The sequence below is a fragment of the Phycodurus eques genome, chromosome 2 (genome assembly GCF_024500275.1).
Source record: "Phycodurus eques isolate BA_2022a chromosome 2, UOR_Pequ_1.1, whole genome shotgun sequence".
NCBI classification, from domain to species: Eukaryota; Metazoa; Chordata; class Actinopteri; order Syngnathiformes; family Syngnathidae; genus Phycodurus; species Phycodurus eques.
This window is the reverse complement of record NC_084526.1, coordinates 10,939,591-10,964,528: the sequence shown is the minus strand read 5'-3', so window position 1 is coordinate 10,964,528 and position 24,938 is coordinate 10,939,591. Positions and strand designations below refer to the sequence as shown.

Genomic DNA, 24,938 nt, shown 5'->3' with positions numbered 1-24,938 from the left:
AAATATTTTTCAAATATTAATATTATTTACGATGATCAACATTAATTAGGCAAACGAATCCATTATATATTTTTGTATAGAATTAATATAGTTTAACTGAGCAATTTTAGCTAAATTGTTGAAATATTTTTCATAATAAATTCATGGTAATTTTATTGTATTACTGATAATTCATGAATTGTGATTTATTAATCAATTGTTGTCCTCCTCAGGTCCTGTTCCAGTCGAATCCTCCAAAGCAACAGCAACAGCCTCACTTCGCTCATCCCCACTTTGCCCCCTCTCGAGGATAGAAGAGAAATGGTCAACATCCAAACGTCTGGGGGTGAGGCAGGGTGACAGAATAGTTGCAGACCAGGTGTTGTTTAATCAAATACAAGAGTGTAGAAATCAGTTGAGATTTTTTTTTTTTTAAATTCATAGGTACTGTAGCTGTTCTAATTTCCATAGATGGCGCACTCCAACGTATGGGGCACGAATGGTGAATGCTCGAAATCTTGCGGATTTCTTTTTAGCTCACGCAGTCACTAAAAGACCAGCATGTTGTGAGCATAGGCTCAGGATGGCGCATAAGGTACCACTAAGTCAGCAAGATAGGAAGGTGCTAAGCCATGTAATATCTTATGGGAAAGTAGCAAAGCCTAAATATCACATCTCAGGTGGACCAGTCTGGGAGCCAGTGCACCATGGCCAATATAGGAGTAATTTTGTACTAACTGCAGACTTTGTTTACTAGACATGAGAAGACTAGAAAGCCACACATTATAATAGTCAAGGCAAAAATGTAACAAATGCACGAACTCTGCTTCACTCATGGAAAGAATGGGCCAAATCGCAAAGAGGAAAATGCAGTTCGAACTGATCCTAATATATTGTTTAATGGGGAGAAGTTTTGTCAAATATAACTCACAGATTTTTTTTCCCGATTCACTTTGGGTATCGGTACGTCTGTCAAAACACAGACTGATGTCCTTAAACAGGTGCATGTGTCTGGAAGGACCAATAAGCAGCATCGCTGCTTTCTCAAGGTTAAGAAGCAAGTTACAAGACATCCATTTTTTAATCTCACAAAGACATGCCTCCAGATGACAGCAATTGTCTCGGTTGGTTAGTTCTTAAGGCATTTACAGTTGAGTATCACTAACAGTGAAAGTTAATGTCATAGTTGAATATCTCCAAGTAGCAGCATATATAAATCCTGAACAGTAAAAGGCAGAGTGCCGATCCCTGCTGGACTCCACAGATAACATTAGAACACTCGGAATATTGTACTTGAGACTAGATTTGGTTAACAAGCTAAATCAATACAAAAATAACATTGCATCCAATATGAATATGTATTTTTAAGCAGGGTATAAGTCTGCAAATCAGTGGAATTTCAACAATTTGGGACGCATCCAGAATTAACATTTGACTTTATGGAAATGGGATACATTATTATGAAATATTTTGGTGTTATAAAACATGGAAGGCACAAGGAGGGTGTAAGTAAAATAAGTCTGTTATTGATTCATGCAAAAGGGACCATTAACACTATTATAACAGGCAAGCATACCAAAATACTCTGTTAAATCTTTGTATATAAATGCATTTATTTAAGTTAATCATTTCTCTTCATTCAAAGTTTGCAATGTCTATAAAAGTGGGAACAGTTAGAAGCACTGTAGAGTGTGACAAAAACAAAACCTTTTAGCAATCTGGGGCTGGGTACACTGTTCATATATGTACATAATGTACACACATTAGGATGTAAGTATTTACAAAAATATACACTTTTACAAACGGGACAACACAGCTTCAAGCATAAAGTTCATATCCTTAAGTCATTATTACCCAGGTAATACTTTACTATCGAAGGGCTGGTAAACTAAAATGGATGCTAATCTAATAATTAGGATTAACTATAATTAGGGAAATAAATATGACATAACTGAACCCGAAAATTTATTTTTGCACCTCCTTTCTCATGTTCACTCAATTGCATTCAGTCACTCATCACTTTAAAACTATGATGCGTGCTTTGGATGTTTTTGTCACAAATGTTAAGACATTAAATCAGGAAGCTGAGAGGTTCATACCCTGTGGAAAACTCATCCTGTTATACTGTTTCATTCATTCAGACTCATACAGAAAAAAACAGGAAGAAACTTTGGCACGATGTGCTAAAGATGTAAACATTTAATCAGCCAATCAATGGGATTGGGTTGGGATACTTAATCATTTGTTGAAAATGAAAAATGGCATTGGGTTAAACGGTTCTGGTTTATAAAGATAGCAGACTGTTGCCTTGGTAACTCAGATATGTGCCGGCAACAGATCATAAAAGCAACAGCTTTTAATAATGAAACCTGAAAGTCTTTGGTGGTGCATCATCGGTTTAGTACCAGTACATGGGTAAGAACTTTTTTCTTGTGAGGGACGATTTCAGGTTTGAAAGCCACACTGATTTTAAAGCAATCAAACAATTTTTTTTAATGAATCATAGCATTCAGTGGGCAATTGGGCTGTTTCTCTGCGCTTTTATTTGTTTTTAGAATTGCACGAGGGAACGGATCAAATCCTCTTGTGGGCTTTCCTAGGCCCACGGGCTGCAGGTTCCCCAACATGAAGGGATCTTTTCTTTTTAGCACAGAAAACGTCATTTTTAGAACCTCTAGTTGCTATTGTGTGGCAGGAGAGAGACCTGTACACCATAGAAACATTTTCTCTTCTTCAGGAAGGACAAATCTATACAATGCCTAACAAATGTGATTTGAGGAAATCTGCACAATGCTAAAAACATGGCAGCATGATAAATACTAAAACTACTAATAATTTTTATTGTAGAATTTCCACTATATTGAGCGGGTGGTTGCCATGACAATTATGAACAGAGTGACTTCTTTTGAGTGTTGCTCATACTTGATCAAACTTTGTTTGTTAATCTAAAATGCTGACTGATGTTCTAAAACATTCTAAAGATACAAATATTCAGATAAAATAATACTAATGTAACTTTCTTTTGCATTTTCCAACCACAATGGACCCCCCCCCCCCCAAAAAAAAAGTTAAACCTCCTAACTCACGCACATTGGGGCCATCTGAGTACAGTACAGTCACCGTGGTAACAAAGCTCTCCTCACAACCGAGCCAGTCCCGTTCTGTACCTGCCCCGGCACCCATGGGTGCTGGCAGCCCAGCACAGAAGCCTATCAAGTGGCAGGATAGGCTCTGCAAGCAGCTGCAGTGTCAGCATGGTCACCTCAACTTGGGTTTAAGACAAAGGCATAGACATACAGTAGAAGAAGGAAAGAAAGAAAGAAAAAAATAAAAAATAAAAAATAAAAAAAAACACTTTAAATACCATGAGAAGAGGTGGAGGGAAAGCTGGAAAAAAATTGAATATTAAAAAAAATAATATATATATATATATATATAGATATAGATATAGGCTGCAGTTTCTCTCTAGTATGGGGAAAAGCTTTTTTTCTTGAATTCCTTAATTGATCATTAACAGTTAATATGGACTGTGTTAGAATGAATTCATTAAAAAAAATAATATTTATTCCCCATATTTAAGTCTTCAGTATAGGTCAGATATGTTTTGCCTGTGCTACCAAATCCTTTGTTGCATAACACTCCCCAAAAATGCTGAGTAAGAACTAGAAATGCATGATCATAGAAGACCACAATGTTTCCCCCCGATCGTCATTCAATTGTTTGATATGCTAGCATTGCTGTCCAAGGACAACCTCGAAAGTCCACTTTATGATTTTTACATGAGATTCAAACGTGTTCTCCTGCATGCACTAAGTGTAAAGCTTTATAACCAATAAAAACATGTTTTATGTTTACAATGAGCATCTCCATCCAACAGTGCAACGACCCTTCACAGTCGACCACACCTCCTCCATTTTGTATTGGAGACACACGGTGAGATCACTTTTGTTTTATGAAGCAACTGTCATGATTTGACAGATGATTGACAAGGCAATATTTCCTGGTGAACTGCATCAGATGTGTGCAGCACAAAATCACGAGGCTAAATCAATTATTAATTAAATAGAGTTTGTATTTTTTTGGACATATTTGGCAAAACAGTCATTATGACTTGACAGTAGTACATGATAAATAAGATCTATGAATAATTTCTGGTCCTATTTTGTGTCTAACAAGAAACCACAGTTCATGAGGAAAAACAACTAATCAGAGACAGGAGGTGCGACTTCGGTGTCAATCGTTTGTTACACACCCGTCGGCGCACACATCGCGGGCACATACCCGCAAAAACTTTAAACCTAACATTTAGGGTTACAATTAGGAATATGGTGTTTTTCTGGGTTAACAAAGTCACAAGTCAGCGTGAGGATGTTTGCGTAGTATGCCCATGAGCGAGTGACAAATGAGTGACATCTCAAAGGTCACGGCTTGTCTCTGATTGGTTGTTTTTCCTCAGGAGCGGTGATTTCTTATATATTAAATAAGAAGCACAGGATGCAGCCAGAGACTGCTTATTTGTTCATAGATTACATTTATAATGTACTCCCGTAAAGTCCTAATTAGTTTGAACAAATATGACTCAAAGTGATTTTTTTTCCTGATAAATTGCAAAATCTTCCCTTTAACAATACAATATTTAAATGTAAAAATTAAATACACTGATGACATGGTGTGCTTTGCGGAAACTCGTTATACATTGTTACAAGTTGAGAGGAACACAAATGGCCACGTTCAGTTGAAGATGTTCTGGACAAGTCCACAAAAAAATTGGAAAACCTTAAACACACATACAGTATATTATAGTTGTGTTTGCTTTTCTTGCCAACGTTGTTTGTGTTCTTAATTGAATCCTTTCAGATGTCATTGGACAGCAATAATATCTAGCACAAAAAATTGCTAAAAAAAAATTACATTCAGGCCAAATAAATCTTAACATTCTTTTGAATGACACTGAATAACTATGTCATTATGTAATCAAAAATGAAATTCAATGTTTGTACCATCTTGAGAACGACAGTTCTGTGGCAAACATGCACAATCTGAACACGATCCAAATAACATAACCTGTGTTCCTTTCCCTTAATATGTACTGTATGGAGCGGTGGATGTGACTCCGAATGAGTGCCCACAGTGGGATACAATAAATAAATTGCACAAACACATGCTACCAAGTGTGGTGCTTCACATCAGCGCTACAGTATAACAGAGAAATTAATAGGAGTTGGTGGTGATAATAGAAGTTCCACTATTTATTCCTGTTACCTCTAGAGAGAAACCGCTGCAACAGTAAATAACACAAATTCAGTTCAATGTGCTGAGCAAAATAAAATCACAAAGCAAACAGAAGTTGTATAAAACTGAGGCACTCCCAAGGGAGTAGCTGAAAAGCAGCAAGAGTAAAGAAAAGACATCAATCTTCTAGAGTTCATTGTCCTTGCAGGTTTTTTTCAATTTGCTTAAGAGAGAAATAAGTACACAAACAAACAAAAAAATGGCTGCTAAGAGCTTTGTGGTGTGTGTTGTCGCTTTAAAGACAAAAAGAAGAATGCTAAAGTGCAGCAGCCAGTGCTACAGCCTGAGGAGAGAGCACAACTCCTCAATGTGGTACTCTATGTTCTCCGAGAATTCCCCCAGAGCTTCGCTGCCTGGTGTGGGAAATCTCCGCTTCAACTTTTGTGGGGGGGATAAAGATTAGTAGAAAATGTTATTTTTCTCCACCTCATCTCTGCCGATCCTGTAAACCGATGAGATTCAACACAAGGGGGAAAAACAACTCAAAAGTTGTTTTCCTCCAATTCAACAGTTCTGGCTCGGTTCGGAAAGGCTCATTTTTGTTTTGGAAAAGTTCTTAAAAACAAACCAAACAAAAAACAAAAACCCTCCTTCAAACCTCCGCTAATTAACAGGAATTAAAATATTCAAAAGAAAATAATTACAAAATAAAAACACAAAAGAGTTCAATTTTACCAAGATTCAAGAAAACGACTCAAAGAATTCCCACGTTATTTTGCCTCCCGGACCGTCAATGAGAAAAACACTGAGGTATGTGGTATTTGGATGGAAAGCCGCCTTCATCACTTTTATCCCCCTCATCAGCGTCACCAGCACTGGTCCTCCCACTAAATATTGTCACTTTCCTGTTTAAGTTCTACAAGGCCCTCCGCCAGTCTGTATGTTGGAGGGGGGGAGTGGTGGTGTTGAAATGACCTCAGAAGCCTGCGGAGGAGCAAGATGGACCCATTAATCCATCATGTTTGTCTTTCTCCTCCAGTTGACAGCTTCTACTTCTTAAAGTCAGTCGGTGCGTAATGTTCTTAGCAGAGCATGATGTCTGTTGTCCCCTAGGATTGTAAATTCAGGGTGAACTTCCACTGCTGGCTCAGGTTGGGGCTGCACCCTTCCACAGTGAGACCGCCCATGCGGGCACTGCGGCTGTCCAGACACAGGTTACTCCCCACGTGACGGAGCTTCGAGTTGGACTCAATCTGCTCCCACTTCTGCTCATATAACAAGGCAAAGACAGCACAAAATTAATGGCCATTTGACTACATGTTATGGGTGTGGTCGGGCCTATCTCAGCTGACTTTGGGCGAGAGATAGGGTACACCCTTGACTGGTCGCCAGACAATCGCAGGGCACATATAGACAAAAAAAACCCATTCACATTCACACTTAAGGACAATTTAGAGTCTTTAATTAATCTAAGAAGAATGTTTTTGGAACATTGCAGTGGTGCCTTGAGATATGAGAGATATGAGTGCATCCCAAAACATCTTTTTCCATTAAAATGAATGTAAATGACAATCTGTTCTAGGGCTGGGCATCGTTAAGAACCTTACGATTCGCTTCAATTTCGCTTCTTAAGGTTGCGATTCAATATTGGTTTAAATGTTCTGATATTGATTCAGTTAGAAGTAAAAATACACAAATTATTATTATTATTATTGTTACACAAATATTATTATTGAGTACATTGTGAAAATGGGTAAATATTTATTTTTGATGTAAAAATATGTCACGTCCCATTTTTTTAAGCAACCACATCTGAAAATAAAACTTTGCACATAACTTTTTTGCATATATGGAGTACAAAAGTAAAAAATATGGCGGTTGTATGTAAACACTAAAAAGGTAAAGTGCATGTAGACATGTTTATTTCCGTTTTCGTGTCAGAATTGCATATCGTGGTTGGAGTGCATTTTGTCCATTTCTGTGTTCCAGATTTACAGGGGAATCCAAAATGACCCCAAACGTCACATTTAAAAGTAGAAGTCGCTTGCTTATACGCTGCTGGAGCTGTTTGCTTGAGTAGCCATTGTGTTTGGCTTCGGTCCATATAACGGAAACCACAGTTTAGCGGACATGCTCCCCGCAAACGGAGGTGACACAGTGGTTCCCCACGGTTTGATAAACTGCACCCTTTGAAACCGCCCTACTGTGAGACTACCCCCAAGGAAGACGCCTCGTGGGCCCTAAACTAATTAACATCTACCCTCGAAGTCTGAACTCCCAAGCATCACAGGCCAGATGTTTCCACCGAACCACCGTCTGTGAATAGGAACAATTGCTGGGACAAGGCGACACCCGCTGGTGTCGAGAGGAACTGCAGGCGAACCGGGCGGACTCTCATTTGATGTTTAACCAAGGTTAAATGTCTGTTTTGACATTTCACAAACTCTGCAGAAATTTTCCAAATGTATGCCTTGATGTCTGTGTCAGTGTGTCAACTTTACAAACGCAATCGTGAGATTTTGAGAATTGTTTGTCTAGATTTGACTCCCAGCAGCATGAAATGTGATTTGAATTATAAGCAGTTGAGTTGCCAAAACTAAAGTATAAACATATTCCATGCGCTTGACCTGTGAGTAAAGAGAGTACCAAGTTGAGGTTATTTTATATTAATATATGATTTTAAACCCATTTTATCAAATTTGTAGACAAGATTCAAGCTGATGGGTGTGGTCTTCTCCATCCCTCTTCGACACGCCCCTGGGGTACTTAACACTGGCGCGCGTGTGTTTTGCTCTCTCTTGTGTTTTTCTCTCCTCTTGTCTTGCTGGCAGCTCGCCAGCCAGGATGGCTGTGTGCCTTTTGGCCCTTTCTTTATTCGGGCACACGGCTGGGTAACCGCAAAAGCCGGGATAGAGGTTGACTTGGCTTCCCAGCCTAACCGTGGGCCACCGCTAGGCAATCAGAGCAGCTACTACGAAGGTACCAGGTACGCTTCCAGCCAAGCGGGATTGCTCTGAAATTGCCAGCGAGCCACACAAGGAAAAAGGCAGGAAGAGAGACGGTCCGGTTCTCCCAAGAAGGCGTGACGCACAACAATTTTGTCTTCTTCCGCCTCTTTCCTTTTTGTTTGATTTTTCTCCATATTTTTCTTCTGCAACCAAATCTGTTGCCTTGGTTCCTGAGCCACTTCCAGAGAGAGAGACACTACCACCCACCAGCTTGAGCCTACGGTCGTGAGTAGACGTGGCAAAACGTTTGCCAGACGACAACATTAGTGCCTAATAATTTCGGGGAAATGATTAGCTTCAGACAAAATCTCAACTTTGTTCTCTCTCTCTCCCGTCCGGAGACGTAGTAAACGCTCACGTTTCCAACTGTAGTCCAACACACGATGCTCTATTTCCATTTTCGTATGCCTATTTTCCTTCTTTTTACCATTATTAGTGTTATTTTCTCTTTTTTGTAGATGTCATTAAATAAACTATAAAATTCCACTGGATTGTATTATGTGTGTGTTCTGAATTTAAGTAAACCTCTGTCATCTAGAACTCAAAATTTCATAAACTGTAGCAACCTTCAGATTACGAGACTGATAAAAACGTTTCTCGTCACGTTCCCTAAATTTTATCCCATAAAAAGAGACGTGGTGCCCCTTTACGAGACATATTAGTTTGATTTTAACAATTAAACTTGAAATGACGGTAAACCGGAAGTAACGCAAGCGTCGCTTCCGGCTGATTCTTTTCTCCTAAATTAATTAGACTTTTATTTGACTAATATACGCTACAACACGCACAGTGCATCACAGTGGCCAGGAGGTAAGGCCAGATTTGCTGAATCAATATCAAATTGCAATGCATTGCTGAATCTATATCTTTACCCAGCCCTAATTTCTGTTCCAGTCTTCCCCACAAAAATCAAGAAATTGTTGTAATGTGTATTTTAATGAGGAAAAGGACAGTTGATCACTTTTTAGGTGTCCTAATGGTCTCATGTCAAAATCTAAAAAGCTTGATAATGAGGACTGAACTAATTGTAAATTAACCTGGAAATTTATTGGTCAATTTTTTTAATTGAACATTAAAAAATATCTTGTACGGAGCCCCGCCGTGTTTGTACTAGCGATTAACTCAATATTAGGCCAGGGTATTTATAATTTTGGACTTCACCTCTCACTTAACACCTCTGTAACAAGAAAACAATTGTGACTGACTCAATGGCACCACCGCTAGTTCAACACAATTCTTAAGCATCAATTAATCAGTTGCCCATCCGTAGTGGTTTGTGCTCCTCTTGGATGTTAATTTGGTTGTGTAGTAGTACTGTTGTGTCAGTATACCTGTCTGGTGTCATTGTCTCGACAGCCCTGCAGTTTGATGAGGGAGCCGGCCGTTCTCTCCACCACAGTCAGACACAAATCCATGTGTTTGACTGACTTATCCTTAGTCAGGGCCCATTCCTTGAGCAAAAAAAGTACAATCACAACAACATACACCTTTAAATGTGGTCAAATAATCTTTAATACAGAACAGGTTCATATAATTTTATTCATACTCAACACAATGAAAAATGACGTTTTCATTCTAGTGAATGTCGGTGCTGCCATTGCCAAGTTAAATTCCGAATTCAAGGCATTGCAAACCCCTCATAGAATAATAGCACTAAAGTTGAGTCAGTATTGCATTATATTCTAATCCTCTCTCTGCTCACGGGCAATTTTCACAAGCTAATGAGATCCAGGAGTTACAAGAAAATCCACCTCAAGATAATACCTCCGTCAGAGAGGTACGGTATTAATTTAACAACATGTTTAAAAAGAAGAGAAAAATAGGCGTCTTAATTATCATCAAAGCATGTCATGAAGCCGCAGGCTTCCAAATAAAGTGTAAAATGCAATAAGCTATGAATAAAAATGCCATAAATAGGTTTCAAGTGTGCAAAATGGTCCATATTTTACGTCCTTAAAATTTAAGTGGCATAATGAATGGGTGGAGTGGATGTGTGGGAGCTGTTTAATTAGAGCAGTTGACTCTCCTATTACAGTCGTTGTAGTTTGTGGTGGTGTAGAATTGCACTGCATCATACTGAGCGTGGGGCAGCACGGTGACGGACTGGTTAGCACATCTGCCTCACAGTTCTGAGGACCCGGGTTCAAATCCGGCCTCCCCTGTATGGAGTTTGCATTTTCTCCCTGTACCTGCGTGGGTTTTCTCCGGGTACTTCCTTCCACATTCCAAAAACATGCATCGTAGTTTAATTGAAGACTCTAAATTGCCCGTAGGTGTGAAAGTGAGTGCGAAAGGTTGTTTGTTTATATGTGCCCTGCGAGTGGCTGGCGACCAGTACAGGGTGTGCCCCGTCTCTCGCCCAGAGCCCAGCACACCTGCGACCCTAGTGAGGATAAGCGGTACGCAAAATAGATGGCTGGATACTGAGCGTGGTATCGTCATCATTGGTTACCTGATTTAGCTTCAGGAGAGTGACAAAACACTAGAAACCACGCTGTTCTATATCACTGCAAACTATAAACAAAATAATAAAATTATTGTTAAATAATTCAAGAAGCTCCAGCGCCCCGCGACCCTAACCAGGATAAGCGGTGTTGAAAATGGATGGATGGATGGATAGAATTCATTAACCAATGCATTTCTGACAGGATCATTCAGTCTGATTTTGTACGCAATACAGTGTTGCCTTGAGATAAGAGCCAAGTCAAAGTGTGTTTCATTCAGTTTTTTTAATTAAAAAATAAAAACAGCAAACGTTTGTGTTTTTAATGACAGAAATAGCACTCTATAATAGTGTACTTTATAAAAACATAGTCATGACTTAATAAAATGTAAACAATTTAAGTTTTTGACATTTTTTCCTTCAATTCAAGGGACATTGAGCTGCTCATTCTGCCGTGCACGCCTTTGGCACCAGGGGACAGTATAATACACACATACCGATATACACGGACACGTTTCAGCTCCTCAGTAAGCTGAAGTAATACTAGTCATTCTTCACAGAGGATAAAGAATTTTTGACTGTGAGTATTGTTATATTATCAAACTACATGTGTTGCACCACAGTTTGTGTTCAAATATCAATTGGTCAAAGGGTTATAACACTGCAACACTAATGCTATTAGTTACTCCGTCTATGGCGTTTTGCATTGTTTGTTAGCATTAAGATAAGCAAACTTAAGCCAAAGCCATGTGGTTGTTTAAAAAAAGACAACGTAATTTTCTTGGTTTTGTTTAATTTGACGGTAAAATTAAACTGGGAGTGGCATTACACAGCTAGAAGCCTCTTTTTTGAAGAATTGTTCACTATCTGCCAAACTGCTGTTTGTTGTGAAGTGATTTGAGTTCATTGCCACCATGCAGCCCTATTAGCTCAAATTTGTACTCGCAAGTCAAAGCAAAACATCGGCCGAATAACAACTCGTATCTTGAACAACCCATAAGTTGAGTCACTCGGACCTTAAGGCACCACTATTTGTAATCTCGTCTGCTTCTTGGGTGCTGCAATGCAAGTAAACTGCACTTCAGAAATTAAGATGAATTAAATACAAATTAGAAGGAGCTTGGTGTTGTTGTATTTTATTATCTTGTGCTTAATCAGTGTGGGTGTGTGCCCCCAAAATGTTTATGTTTCTTTCCCCTTTAATGTTGCGGTCAGTAAACATAAATCTAAAAACACCCACAACGGTCACTTTGTCAATACATTTCTTAGCTATAAGAACAGTGTGTTGGACAAGAATTGAATGATGCTGCATGTCATGTGGCAAAGTCTATATTGTCTATATTTCCTAGTTTTCTCTAGTACGACCTTTGTTTTAGGAAAAAGAAGATGAACACACTACAACATTTATTTTACATGTGAACGACACCTAAAGATTGCAGAGGCTAATAAGCTGTGGAACGGGCATGCTCAATTTACTGCTGGCTAAAAAAAGCAAGAACATTAAATTATGTTGACATTTATTGCAGCAAAGGGATGATTAAGTGTGACTTTATTCAGATTTATGTAAACATACCCGCTATCCTCTAAGTGCCAGTGCTACCGTTTATCTCCCCAGGTAAGTCTAAAGTGTAAGTTTAGACATGCTGACCTGCGTGTGTTGCCGTGGTAACGCTACCTGGTTTCCGCCGGCATTGTGGCACTCGTAAACGCCCACCACACCATCAGCAAAATGTCCCAGTGTGTCAAGGCAGTTTCCTCCCTGCTGTAAGGCTCCGAAGGCGATGTCCTGGTGGTCTGGTACGCTAATCACACACAAACATTTAAATGGCTTTTAAATATGTACAGTATGATCATAAATAATTTTCCTTCATTAACCGCATGACAGAAATACTTTTAAGCAGCTCGACAGTAAATCCCTGTTTATCGCGAGGGATACGTTCCAGACCGCCCGCTATAGGTGAAAATCTGCGATATAGACTATATAAAACATTTTGTTTTAATAGTTGGACCTCTTGCACACACTTCAAACACAATTAAAACATACTTATATATATTAAAACACACTTTCTAAAGTATTACTTTGCGCCTGTTCTCACTCTCTTGCTTGTTCTCCAAGAGGAAAAGCGTGCTCGCTTTAAGCGGTTTACCACTCCCAGTTGATTTTTACTGTAAAACTGAAGCATAAAACATTATAATAGGGATGGACTATATATTTTCTTTAAGCTGATACCGTTAACTTCCTGCTTTTCAAGACCGATACTGATATGATATGATAATATGAGTCCCCTAGCTTAATGGTAACATAAAATGTGCAACACCAAAGACGAGCTAACAGAAATTAGCATAGCTGTTACGGAAATTATAAACCTATAAACTACTGTTACTTTAACACACATTGGATAACCAACACATGCAAACAGAACATTAAAAAATCCTCATAGCCATATTCTCTCTACTCTGTGGGAACAATGAATATTACTGTAGTTTGATGCTGCTGGGCATGTTGTGGCACAATGTGGTGGTACACTTAGGGCAGACATCCAGATCCAAACCCTGTATACTGTAAAACCCATAAAAAAACGACAGCTTACAAATCCACGATATACTGGAAGTGCAAACGATGAACTGCGGTATAGTTGGACAACACTGTGCAGTTATTAAATGCAAACCATTTTGTGCTGCCGTAGCACACAGTCATGCATGTGAAATGAAGACATCTTACCGCAGCTCAGGGTAGACATTCTCCAGGTACCATTTAAAGGGCTTACAGGCTAAGCGCTTCTTCATATCCAAACGACTCTGGATACTGAGGGGGACAACCAGGGACAGAAAGTATGAGAGGCTTGTCACTCATGGTGAAAACAGATTAAATGAAAGTGATGAGAAGGGCTAGAGAGGTCCACAGCGTGACTGCAGCAGAGGAAATGAGCATAAACTGGGAGATACGACAACAATGTTTCTAAAACATCACAAAATATTTCATCCATCTAAAGTCTCTGTAAGAGGGCGTTTGTTGTGCAAATAAGCACAAAACATGGGCCACAAATCCAATTAAGCGAAACAAAGTGTTTGGTAAGTAACAATCACTGGGAGAGAGAAAGACAATGTTTTAACATATGTGCTACTGAAGCATTGAGTTAATGTGAATGGTTACAATTTAGGATCTTAAATCAGATCAAATTCAGATACAGAATTTATTTTGGATCTCAGACAATAAAATGTAATAATACCGTGGAAGTGTTTTTTTGGGGGGAACAAGTATCAGACATTACAAACGTACTTGGACTTAAGATTTGACAGATAGTTTTTAAATATAAACATTTCAGTTTATTATTTTATAAACTAGTTAGAAATTACACACAAATGTACAGTAACTGGCAAGGCAGCCGAGTGGTTAGCACATCCATCTGACAGTTTTGAGGTTGGGAGTTTGAATCTGGGCTCCAGCCTTCCTGTGTGGGGTTTGCATGTCATCCTTCATTCCAAAAACATGGATGATGGGTTGATTGAAGACTCAGATTTGTCCTTAGATGTGATTGTGAGAGTGAATGGTTGTTTGCCTACATATGCCCTGCGTTAAGATGGCGACCAGTCCAGGGTGTACCCTGCCTCTTACCCATGGTCAGCTGAGAAAGGCTCCAGGTCACCTGCAACCTTAGTGGGGATAAGCAGTATAGAAAATGAATTGATGGATGGACATACAAATGTAATGTTATTACAGTTGGAAAAAATACAAAAAATGTAAAAAAAAATTTAAGGATCATTAAAATGTTGATAATTTGCACTGATTTCAACTAACATTTAATCCTCATTGATGTATCAAATATTGTAGACAGCAATTTGCATACAAAGAGATCCATCCATCCATTTTTTATATTCCTTGTTGTCCTCATTAGGGCCATGGGTGAGCAGGAACCTATCCATGCTTACTATGGGCGAGAAGCAGGCAGCAATCATTGGCAAATCACATACTGACAAACAACCATTACACTTAAACCAAGAGACAATTTATAGTCCTCAATTAACCTACTGTAAGAATGATGTTTTTGGAATGTGGGAGGGAAGCCGGAGTACCCAAAGAAACCCCAAGTGAGCACAGGGAGAACATGCAAAAGTACACACAGGAAGGTCAGAGCAGTGATTAAAAACCAGAACCTCAGAAATGTGAGGCAGACATGCTAATCCCTAGTCCACTGTGCTGCCATTGCATACAAACATGAAATGGAAAAAAATCTCAACCCTAATGCAACCTACAAACTAAGGCTGAAGGGGGCGCCCTTAGTTTTGGAAGTTTTTGGTCTACCCAAGCAACATGTAATGGCTAGCCTATTACAGCCACACAGTGACATTTTCACCAGCATTATTATCGCCTGCATGAACAAGCAAGATGACAAAGATGGCATTGTAGTAAAAAACTCAAAGCTTGCACCTAAAAACTGTTCACATATCCATCTATCCTTTTCATTAGGCTTTGAAATAAAATTAGTATACTTCACAAGAGCACATCAAATCATGTGGTAGTTAGTCTTGTGATCGGTCCAAATCAGGCATTTGGCCGTCACACAAATGTGGAAAATTACTGGTGCCAATTATTTATCCGGTTTAAAAAGGTTATGCCATGTGGTGTGGTAAACAACACAAGAATGTTTAGAAGAACGGCCCTTACTTTCCATACGGCACATTTCTCGCCGAGGGAACGGCGGCGTAGTAGAAGTTTTTAAACTCGTCCATCCACACCTCAGCAGCTCTCCTGGTGTTCCTGGGATGGAGAGAAGGAACGGAAGGGAGAGTAGGTGAAAAGTGTTCGTGTGATATCAGTTTTTATCTTCACAGCTATTGAAGGGCAGAATTCCCCTGTTTGTACAGTCAAGTGGGGTCGTTGTGCTTATTTCTCTAGTTACTACTCTCAGTGTGGGTTGCCAGGCAAAGCAAAGCATTGACACGGAGCCCGGAGCTATTTTGCTATATTTACATTCTTTTCTAATGATGTCACAGACAGCTGTTAAACCCTGAGTCAGCTGGACTATGGTCTAAAAGTCCAAGTCTAGTATACATCTCATGAAGCTATACAGTAACTGCTTAGAGAGGGTATATAAAAAAAAATAAAAAATAAAAAAATAAAAAAAAAACCTCCATTATTTATATATCCTAGTGTCGCTATGAATTCTGATTAGATACTTACACATTGCTGATAAAGATTTTTAAAGGGCACTAAGGTAATACAAGTTGAGGGGAAATGTGGTTTGCATACCAGTACAGTGGTGCAAACTAAAAGCACAATAATAAACATTCTTAAATTAATACCACCAAAACCTAGCATTATTAGAAGGAATTTATCATAGGCAGATTGTGCAGGTGTTCCTAATGTTGCATCTAGATCAGGTACAGTTATGCTATACCAATACAAAGCTTATAAGAATGACCTCAATGCTTCCATCTGACATTTTTCTAAAATGTCCAGAGTGAATGCATATCAGAATTCTCTACATCTGGAGGGACAACACCAGATGTGGTTAAATATTTCAACAGGATGAGTTCATTTGAGAATATCTTCATGCATAAAGTGTTTCTTTCTAAAGATGATATCTGAACGTGTTCTTCTTAACCCACTTGCAACCCAGCAGAAGACACGATGTAAACTGCATTTCTTGCTTATGATCTCCCCGATTGCAACATGCCAGCACAAACGCACGACATGGGAGCGACCGGGAGAAGAAGCATAATGCCATCAGCTGGGACTGTCTCGTGGCTCCCTAGGGTGGCCACCAGCAGAAATGAAGAGAGTGTCTAGCCTTTTCATCAGTGATAAGCAGCTGCTGTGCATATTGGGATAACTGATATACACCATACACTCTGCCATTTTTCATGACCATCCCCAATGCTTGCATCTTTTATTTTGGCATGTCGTGCTGCTGCATGACTCATCGAGTGATGTTCAGCAGCAGCTGGAAACATCATCAAGGATAGCCCCAATGAGTTAAAAAGTAAGATAAAAAAAGAGACAATTTGCAAGCTAGTGCACTCTAACCTAAGTGACCAAACTTCAGAATTCAATCCACCATCATGCATGACACCATACAAGACAGCATCTTAACATACAAACTCAATTCAATGAGGCTCAAAGGATTAATTATTTGCTTTATCTTAGGCATTTTGAGACACTTTTTCCAAACAATGTATTCCCGGCATTGATGATGTCACACAAGTTAATTGTTGCATGGATCTTCAGCGAACTTCATAAGCGAGTATCATAAAATGAACCTTGGCATAACTTTTGCACTTTTTAAAAATATTTTTCACAACACTTACTCCAAAAGAATCAGCACTCTCAACATTGGGTACGAAGAGAAGAAGCTACGTTCACAATATGTTACCGCCGAAAACGCCAACAAATCGGGATGGTCGTGAGACAATGTGGGGGAACGGGAAGGGGAAACGTGACAGGCCTTTATTGTTGAGGATGCCCGTCGAGATGTTTAAATAGTTAAAACATTTTCCATGCCAGTCACGGTGCTGATGAGAAACAGAGTCGGCCCTGGTGAAACGGAGTGCACGCAACTCAACCTGACAGCACGTAATATGGTCCAACACAACTTGGACGGGGTCCGCTGTGTGATGGGAAGAATTGTATTTCCCGGCATCTCACAGTCACCTCCTAAAACTCTTCTAATGCCCTGTGTTTAATTTGTGTAATGAGAGAGTGACTGAGGGTGACACAGACGGAAAGACAGACAGACAGACAGAGAGCGAGAGAGAAAGAGAGAGAGAGAACACTATGCAGTGTGTCTATTAATCACAGGATATTTTACTATTAAATTAAATATTATCAAACATTTTTGGAGTGGCGGTATACATGTGCCCCTTCGCGGTGGCGCCAACATTGGAGCCGCACCGAGGAGGGCCAATGGAACTTTATTCAACTCTGCCAGGGCAACAAATGTGCTCCAAAATGTTTCACCTCTAGAAAGCCTTGACAAACAATGACAAAGGGAGTCTTTTCAGAACAAGATAGGCCGGGAGGCAACATACTGGTGTCCCTGGTAAACAGCAGCCCCGTCCCCATGACAGATACTGTGATAGACTGTCAGAGAACTAAGAAAGACTTGATTAGGGAGAAAGTTCTTTTTACTAATGCAGTGGTTAAATGATGTTTACACATGTATGACAAGTAGGAATGTAGACAATTAGATCCTGGAACACGTATTGCCTCCTGGAGGTGTTGAAGTTCACAGTACAGAATGTAAGAATCAGTTCTCTGGCTCAGGTGACTTGTAGTCCCACAGTTTCCGACCCACTGAACGGAAAACAAACGAATAAATGTCTCACTTTGCACATCTTCAAGTATGCAACACAGGGACGCTGCACCGCCTGGACAATTCAATGCACTCATCTAATGAGAGGAGAAAATGTTAATGACTAACTAATGTAGGGTGTGTGAATATGTTACTGTTGGATATTAAGAGTGGAATTGAATGTTAGTCTTCAGCAGCCAAACATTGACGGCTAATGAAATCACTCCCCAACGCTACGATGTTGACTGCCTAAAAAGTCGTAATGAAGGTCATTAAAGCGAGACGCCATAATTGGTAGTTTGAGGTCTTGTGTGTGTGTGTGTGTGTGTGCATGCCACCTTGCAAAGACAGTGCCGCTGCCACCAGGGAAGGTATAGGGATGTTGTTTCCTGAAGACATGTCCGACTCGGCTGCACGGGATGATTTCCAGACTTCCGCCGCATTGCCACACACGAAATGAGATCTCTGAAACGCAACACAGATGGGCCCAAAAACAAACATTGGATTATTACATGAGCTAACAGCACCTGAAAAATGTCTTCAGCATGGTGGCACTGTAAGGTTCTCTCGCCAACATTCTATGCATTTGAATACGTGATAAAACAACTGTGTGAATTGGCAATCTTGCTTCATTAAAAATCCCATCAAAGGAGAATGCATCTGTCTGACAGCTGCGTGCTGGAGACAAATTCCCAATTTAATTTGAACAAAATTAAGAGAGAGAAATACTTTATGGCATTATGTGTTGGGATGAACTACTGTACAACACAGAGAGTGAGCCAGGCCAAACTCCAAACAGTAGAAAGTTTCCCCAGAAGAGTAGAGGCTTTTACAGCTGCAAAGGCGGGGACCAATCCCATATGATGTTTTCACTTCCTATAAGTGATAATGGACAGAGGTACCAATACTTTTGCCCATATTGTATGCAATGCATTTGTAAAATAACTCTGTCCTATAAACCAGACAAAAGGTTTTAACAAGAGTCATTAGTCTGTTGACTTGATGCCGCACTTATACTCTATTATTATTGACATTAGCATTAGCTGCACTCACCCAGGTTTTCTCCTCCCCAAACATCCATCATCATGTCATATTTCCCCAAAAGCTCAAAGTATTCCTTATCCATGACAAACAGACCTCCTGCTATCATGGGAGTCCTGTGTGGGGGGTAGGTCAGAGAAAAAAGGAAATCTTACTAGTTTGTATTCAATGTTATGTACTAGGTAAGTGTTTTGTTGGTGAGCTGTTTTGTGCTGTGTGTGTGTCTTACTTTATGGGGGCGATGGGGTTGCTCTGTCTTGCTCGTCTCTGGTCAAGAGTCATGTAATCCCATTTAAACACCAAATTCCAGTCGAAACCTGCACAGGCATTTTGCATTACTTAAGTTGTAGGTTGAGTGTACAGTGGTGCCTTGAGATTGAAGTTTAATTTTGGTTGCTTTAAATACACAACATGTAATTCTCTTTGTTTAGTTTAGTTTGACAGTAAACTTCAACTGGGAGTGGCAATAAACAGCGTGAGGCCTCTTTTCAGAAGAATTGTTCTCCATCTGCCAAACTGCTACTTCTTGTGAAGGGAGTTGACTTATTTCACTGCCACCATACAGCGTTCGTATCTTGAATTTATGCTCACAAGTCAAGTCAAAACCATCCAAACGACGGCTCGTATATCACAAGTCGCCTTACTTATCTCGAGGCACCACTGTACATTATTTGATCATAATGTTTTAGTGAGAAAGCACAGCATTCCAGTTCTTATGTTTGATTAGTCAACAGAAACATTTGAGAGAAGTGTGTGCCGAACAACACTTTAGAGTTTTTGTACAACACAATTTTGTACAGCAGCAGCTGAAAATGCTGGAGGATAGGGATGCACGAAAACTATTGGACTGATAACTATCGGCTCGATATTGCGGAAAAATGACATCACACTCATTGGTCCGATAACAAAAAAACTGGACCGATTAGAAGAGCCGTATCATTCCAATATCATCCGGCTCCGCACCGGTCGCCACTCGCCAGCCTGTTGCATTGCACAGTCATGGATTTCATGACCAGAATTCTTCGCCTACGCCACCAAAAATAGTCAATATCCATCCATCCATTTTCTGAGCCGCTTCTCCTCACTAGGGTCGCGGGCGTGCTGGAGCCTATCACAGCTATCATTGGGCAGGAGGCGGGATACACCCTGAACTGGTTGCCAGCCAATCGCAGGGCACATATAAACAAACAACCATTTGCACTCACATTCACACCTATGGGCAAGTTAAAGTTGTCAATTAACCTACCATGCATGTTTTTGGGATGTGGGAGGAAACCGGAGTGCCCAGAGAAAACCCACGTAGGCACGGGGAGAACATGCAAATTCCACACAGGCGGGGCCGGGGATTGAACCCTGGACCGCAGAACTGTGAGGCAGACGCTCTAACCAGTCGTCCACCGTGCCGCCTAAAATAGTGAATATCTACAGTAAATTATCTTATGATCACCAGCAGTTGGTGAAATTACGACCATCCAGTGACTTTGAGTTCGTAACAATGACGCTCGCTGTAAGACACAGTGGCCTACGAAGCAGCGCGCTACGTTAGCATCACAAGCCGACAACAGCTAAGGTCACAACAGCTAACCCCTGCAAATGCTGCTCTTATGAATCTTCCTTTACAACTTCAGCTCACTGGACAATTAATTTGAAAATCTACAAATGAAATTAACATCAAAACATGCAAAGGCCCTTCTTCGTGCGGCAGGGAAATGTGCGAGCACGAATCCACCACGCGCATCTGCCAGCTTGCTCGAGCAGCACCAACACTTCCCTCGGCACTCTTCACCAGCCACAAATTCACATATATTTAAATAAACATTAACATGAATGATCGCCCGTTTTTGTATTGTTTAAAATAAAGAAAAACCATGAATATATGAACCTGTGTATTATTCAAGTTTGAGAAAAATAAAAAGTTCACTGAGTTATCAATACTATAGTATTGATTGTACAATAAGTACACTTACACATTGCATCTCATCTCAATTTCATTGTACTTGTGCATAGTGACAATAAAAAGGCATTGTTTTATTCTCATATTACATTACATAGTATGTTATTTACGTATGATAAATATTACACTAGCATAATACTATTTAAATTATATTTGATATGAATAAAAAGGCATTCTATGATATACCAGTTTGATATAAAAAAGGGCGGCACGGTGGCCGACTGGTTAGAGCGTCAGCCTCACAGTTCTGAGGACCAGGGTTCAATCCCCGGTCCCGCCTGTGTGGAGTTTGCATGTTCTCCCCGTGCCTGCGTGGGTTTTCTCCGGGCACTCCGGTTTCTTCCCACATCCCAAAAACATGCATGAATTGGAGACTCTAAATTGCCCGTAGGTGTGACTGTGAGTGCGAATGCTTGTTTGTTTGTATGTGCCCTGCGATTGGGTGGCAACCAGTTCAGGGTGTACCCCGCCTCCTGCCCGATGACAGCTGGGATAGGCTCCAGCACGCCCGCGACCCTAGTGAGGAGAAGCGGCTCAGAAAATGGATGGATGGATGGATATAAAAAAGGATAATATACAATCGACTGTATATAAGTAGGGGGTCCCTGCTCCAGCTTTCCATCAGTTTGGGGGTCCCTGGCCTGTAAATCTTTGAAGGCCCTAGATATCCATCCATCCATTTTCTGAGCCCCTTATCCTCACAAGGGTCGCAGGAGTGTTGCAGGCTATCCCAGCTATCATCGGGCAGGAGGCGGGGTACACCCTGAACTGGTTGCCAGCCAATTGCAGGGCACATATAAACAAACAACCATTCACACTCACATTCACACCTTCGGGCAATTTGGAGTCTTCAATTAAGCTACCATGCATGTTTTTGGGATGTGGGAGGAAACCGGAGTGCCCGGAGAAAACCCATGCAGGCACGGACGGGGAGAACATGCAAACTCCACACAGGCCATTGAAAAAAAAACAATTATATCAGTTATGAGTATCGGCTTGGAGAAGCAGCAAGTTATTGGTATTGGTGGAAAAAAACTAGTTATCGTGCATCCCTACCGGAAAGTACACTTTACATCGAAAGCATCGCATGCTGCCTCGTTGAGGTCACGCTCACTCGCCCCTCTCTAATCGTGCACTGTACCTCCTTTGAGATCAGCCGAAGCTCCTACATACTGGAAGTTGTCCATGTTGATGACATCAATTATGGGAGAAACCACTCTGGTCTTATCCTGGAAAAAGGGAGACAGGAAACTTTCTGTCCAGATGGATGGTAGCATTCATACAGCAAAGACTACGACGGATTCAGCAATCATTAATACACCAGTTGTACATACAAACCCAATTCCAAAGAAGTTGGGACGTTGTGTTAAACATAAATAAAAACAGAATACAATGATTTGCAAATCATGTTTAACCTATATTTAATTGAACACACTACAAAGACAATATATTTAATGCTCAAACTGCCAAACTTTATTGTTTTTAGCAAATAATCATTAACTTAGAATTTAGAACAGAATGTTTCATGTTAAATTGTTAAAACAATTGATATCTATATGGAAAATCTAATTTCCTCAATATGGTCTGCCATCTAAAATTGATAAATAAATCACACCAATTAATAAACTGATTATAGAAATTAGGTCAAACTAAGCAAATAAAGCCAATCGGTAAACTCATGGATAGAAAATTGCTTTAAAGTAGCCTCCATTCCTTTCCAACTTGGAAGACAAAACAGGGTCTAATCTATCCATCCATCCATTTTCTGAGCCGCTTCTCCTCACTAGGGTTGCGGGTGTGCTGGAGCCTATCCCATCTATCATTGGGCAGGAGGCGGGGTACACCCTGACCTGGTTGCCAGCCAATCGCAGGGCACATACAAACAAAGAACCATTCGCACTCACATTCAAACCTATGGGCAATTTAGAGTTGTCAATTAACCTACCATGCATGTTTTTGGGATGTGTGTGACGCTGAGTGCCAGACAGATGGCTCCATGGATGCATGATGGACATCGAATCTCCTTGTGTGAAAAAGGATAGATAAACTTTCTGCCGAAATAAATAAGGACATGCTACATGACGAAGCAATTAGCAGCAGTGTGATGCTGCATATTTTTAAAATACTGAAAGGCAGCAAGAAAACAAAAAAACTTTCACCCTGAAATTATTCCAGTGTGTAAGTGACATTTTGAGGGCGTTTGGTGGCAACGATAGTGTATTTTTCTTAAAAGTGAAGACAGCTGTCTGAAACTAGGCCAAAAGATAGGATTTTGCACCCAAGAAGACAAGAAATGTCTTAAACACCACTTGCAAATGTCTTAACAGTCTTAATAGAATATAAATTAAAAACAATAATTTTAGTCCCTCAAGGCCAAATTCAGTTTCTACTCTTAAAATAGAGCATTTATGTACAGACATTCTACACAGTCAATACACACAATAATAGAGCTATATTAAACGACAACCACAATAATGAAAATTGCCAAATGAATACCTCCCTGATAGTGTTAATCAAAACTGAACATTATTGTCTTCATGTTTAGGCCTGCTGCACACCGAGCGACACGGCCAAATGAGAATGAACTGGACCATCGCAATCAAATTACAGTTGGTGACTAACAACTCCACATGTGCATATCTGGCGACTGTCCCTCCCACACATACCAACTTGCTGCAACGAAAAAACTGTGATCCTGCGGTGTTCTGATCTGAAAACTTTTCAGGTGCCACATATTTTATTGAACAACAAAGAACATGGCACAAAGGTCAAGGAAAAGGCGGATTTCCCTGGCAGGTGTAGCTGTACTATAATATACAAAGAGAGGAAAAGGGCGAGAAGAAGAGACAATATTGATAGTTCACAGGCTGTTGGCAATGACAGCCCCATTCATTGACTCCACTCATGTAATTCAGTTACATCTGTGACATTGAGACACTGTTCACCTGCGATTCAAGTTTTGCGTCACTCAGTGTGCGGTGGGAATAAACAAAATAACTATAATGTTTAGTTTTGATGAACACTACCATGGAGTTATTCATTTAATGTCGTTATTATTTGGGTTTAAGTTTGCATTGAGAACAGTAAGAAGAACATTACTGCATCATACTGAGCTCAGTTTCTAATATTTGGTTACCAGAAGGAGAGGGGTGAAATATTACTCAATAAGTTTTAGTTATCAAAAAATAAAAATAAATGCATGGCTGTAGCTAACCACACACAAGTATCCCCCTAATCATCCTTTGTTGTTAATGATACTGAATATGTTCATGTTCCAAGATGTTCACAAAAACAATCATTACAAGGTCATCTCAAATGAAACTCTTAAGAGGCTTTTGAATAACAATGAAACAAATGTCATAACTACATCCAAAATTAGATCTTAAGTTCTGTTGCAAACACCAAATAAAAAAAAGAAACCAACCAACCTACCAAACTTGAAGTGGAGATGTACCAAATGAAAGAGTCTTTTGATCATAGATACAGTGGAAACGTTAACAAAAAATACACACGTGCAATAAGACCCGATGGTCATTTCTATATTTTGGGGGTTTCTAGCGGGTTTTCAAATGGCCTCCCTGATTGGCCCAGCTGAAGTTTTTAAATGCAGTAAATATCTCATTTACACATCAATGACACAGTATGAGGAGTAATTGGGAGCGCAGCATCTTTACTCAAGGGTACTTAAACAAGGACTCTCCCTGGTGCTTCAAAGACCAACTGCCCAGTTTCCTTTGTTTCAGTGTGGACTTCCTGTTGAACACAGGACTACAAGGCATGTACAAATAATGGTTGATGAGTGAGTTTGTACACACGCACCTCAGCTACTCTCTCCAGGAGCGGCTCAAGCCAGTGGTCATTACATTCACAGTGGGAGTCTAAGAAGGTGAGGACGGGCGCCGTGGCAGCATCTGCACCACGAACCCTCGAGCGCATCAGTCCTAAAAGAAGCTTTGGTTACAGAAACCTCATGCACAACACTTCTCCAG

General features: G+C 40.1%; 1 protein-coding gene across 3 annotated transcripts in view; it reads right to left on the bottom strand.

Annotated features, from left to right (window-relative positions):
* Positions 1 to 839: 839 nt before the first annotated feature.
* The window catches only part of galnt2 (UDP-N-acetyl-alpha-D-galactosamine:polypeptide N-acetylgalactosaminyltransferase 2), an 84,248-nt gene continuing 60,149 nt past the window's right edge, over positions 840 to 24,938 (bottom strand). For 2 of the 3 annotated variants that reach the window (XM_061666963.1, XM_061666972.1), the window contains exons 7-16: positions 24,769 to 24,890; positions 22,091 to 22,178; positions 19,225 to 19,312; positions 19,008 to 19,111; positions 18,293 to 18,419; positions 15,329 to 15,421; positions 13,385 to 13,468; positions 12,311 to 12,464; positions 9,551 to 9,670; positions 840 to 6,476 (exon numbers count right to left, since the gene is read on the bottom strand). In XM_061666963.1, the coding sequence (XP_061522947.1) occupies positions 6,321 to 6,476; positions 9,551 to 9,670; positions 12,311 to 12,464; positions 13,385 to 13,468; positions 15,329 to 15,421; positions 18,293 to 18,419; positions 19,008 to 19,111; positions 19,225 to 19,312; positions 22,091 to 22,178; positions 24,769 to 24,890 (1,136 nt within the window). In that variant the 3' untranslated portion in view covers positions 840 to 6,320. The remainder of the gene's footprint in view (positions 6,477 to 9,550; positions 9,671 to 12,310; positions 12,465 to 13,384; positions 13,469 to 15,328; positions 15,422 to 18,292; positions 18,420 to 19,007; positions 19,112 to 19,224; positions 19,313 to 22,090; positions 22,179 to 24,768; positions 24,891 to 24,938) is intronic. The other variant, XM_061666981.1, reaches the window with a different exon arrangement.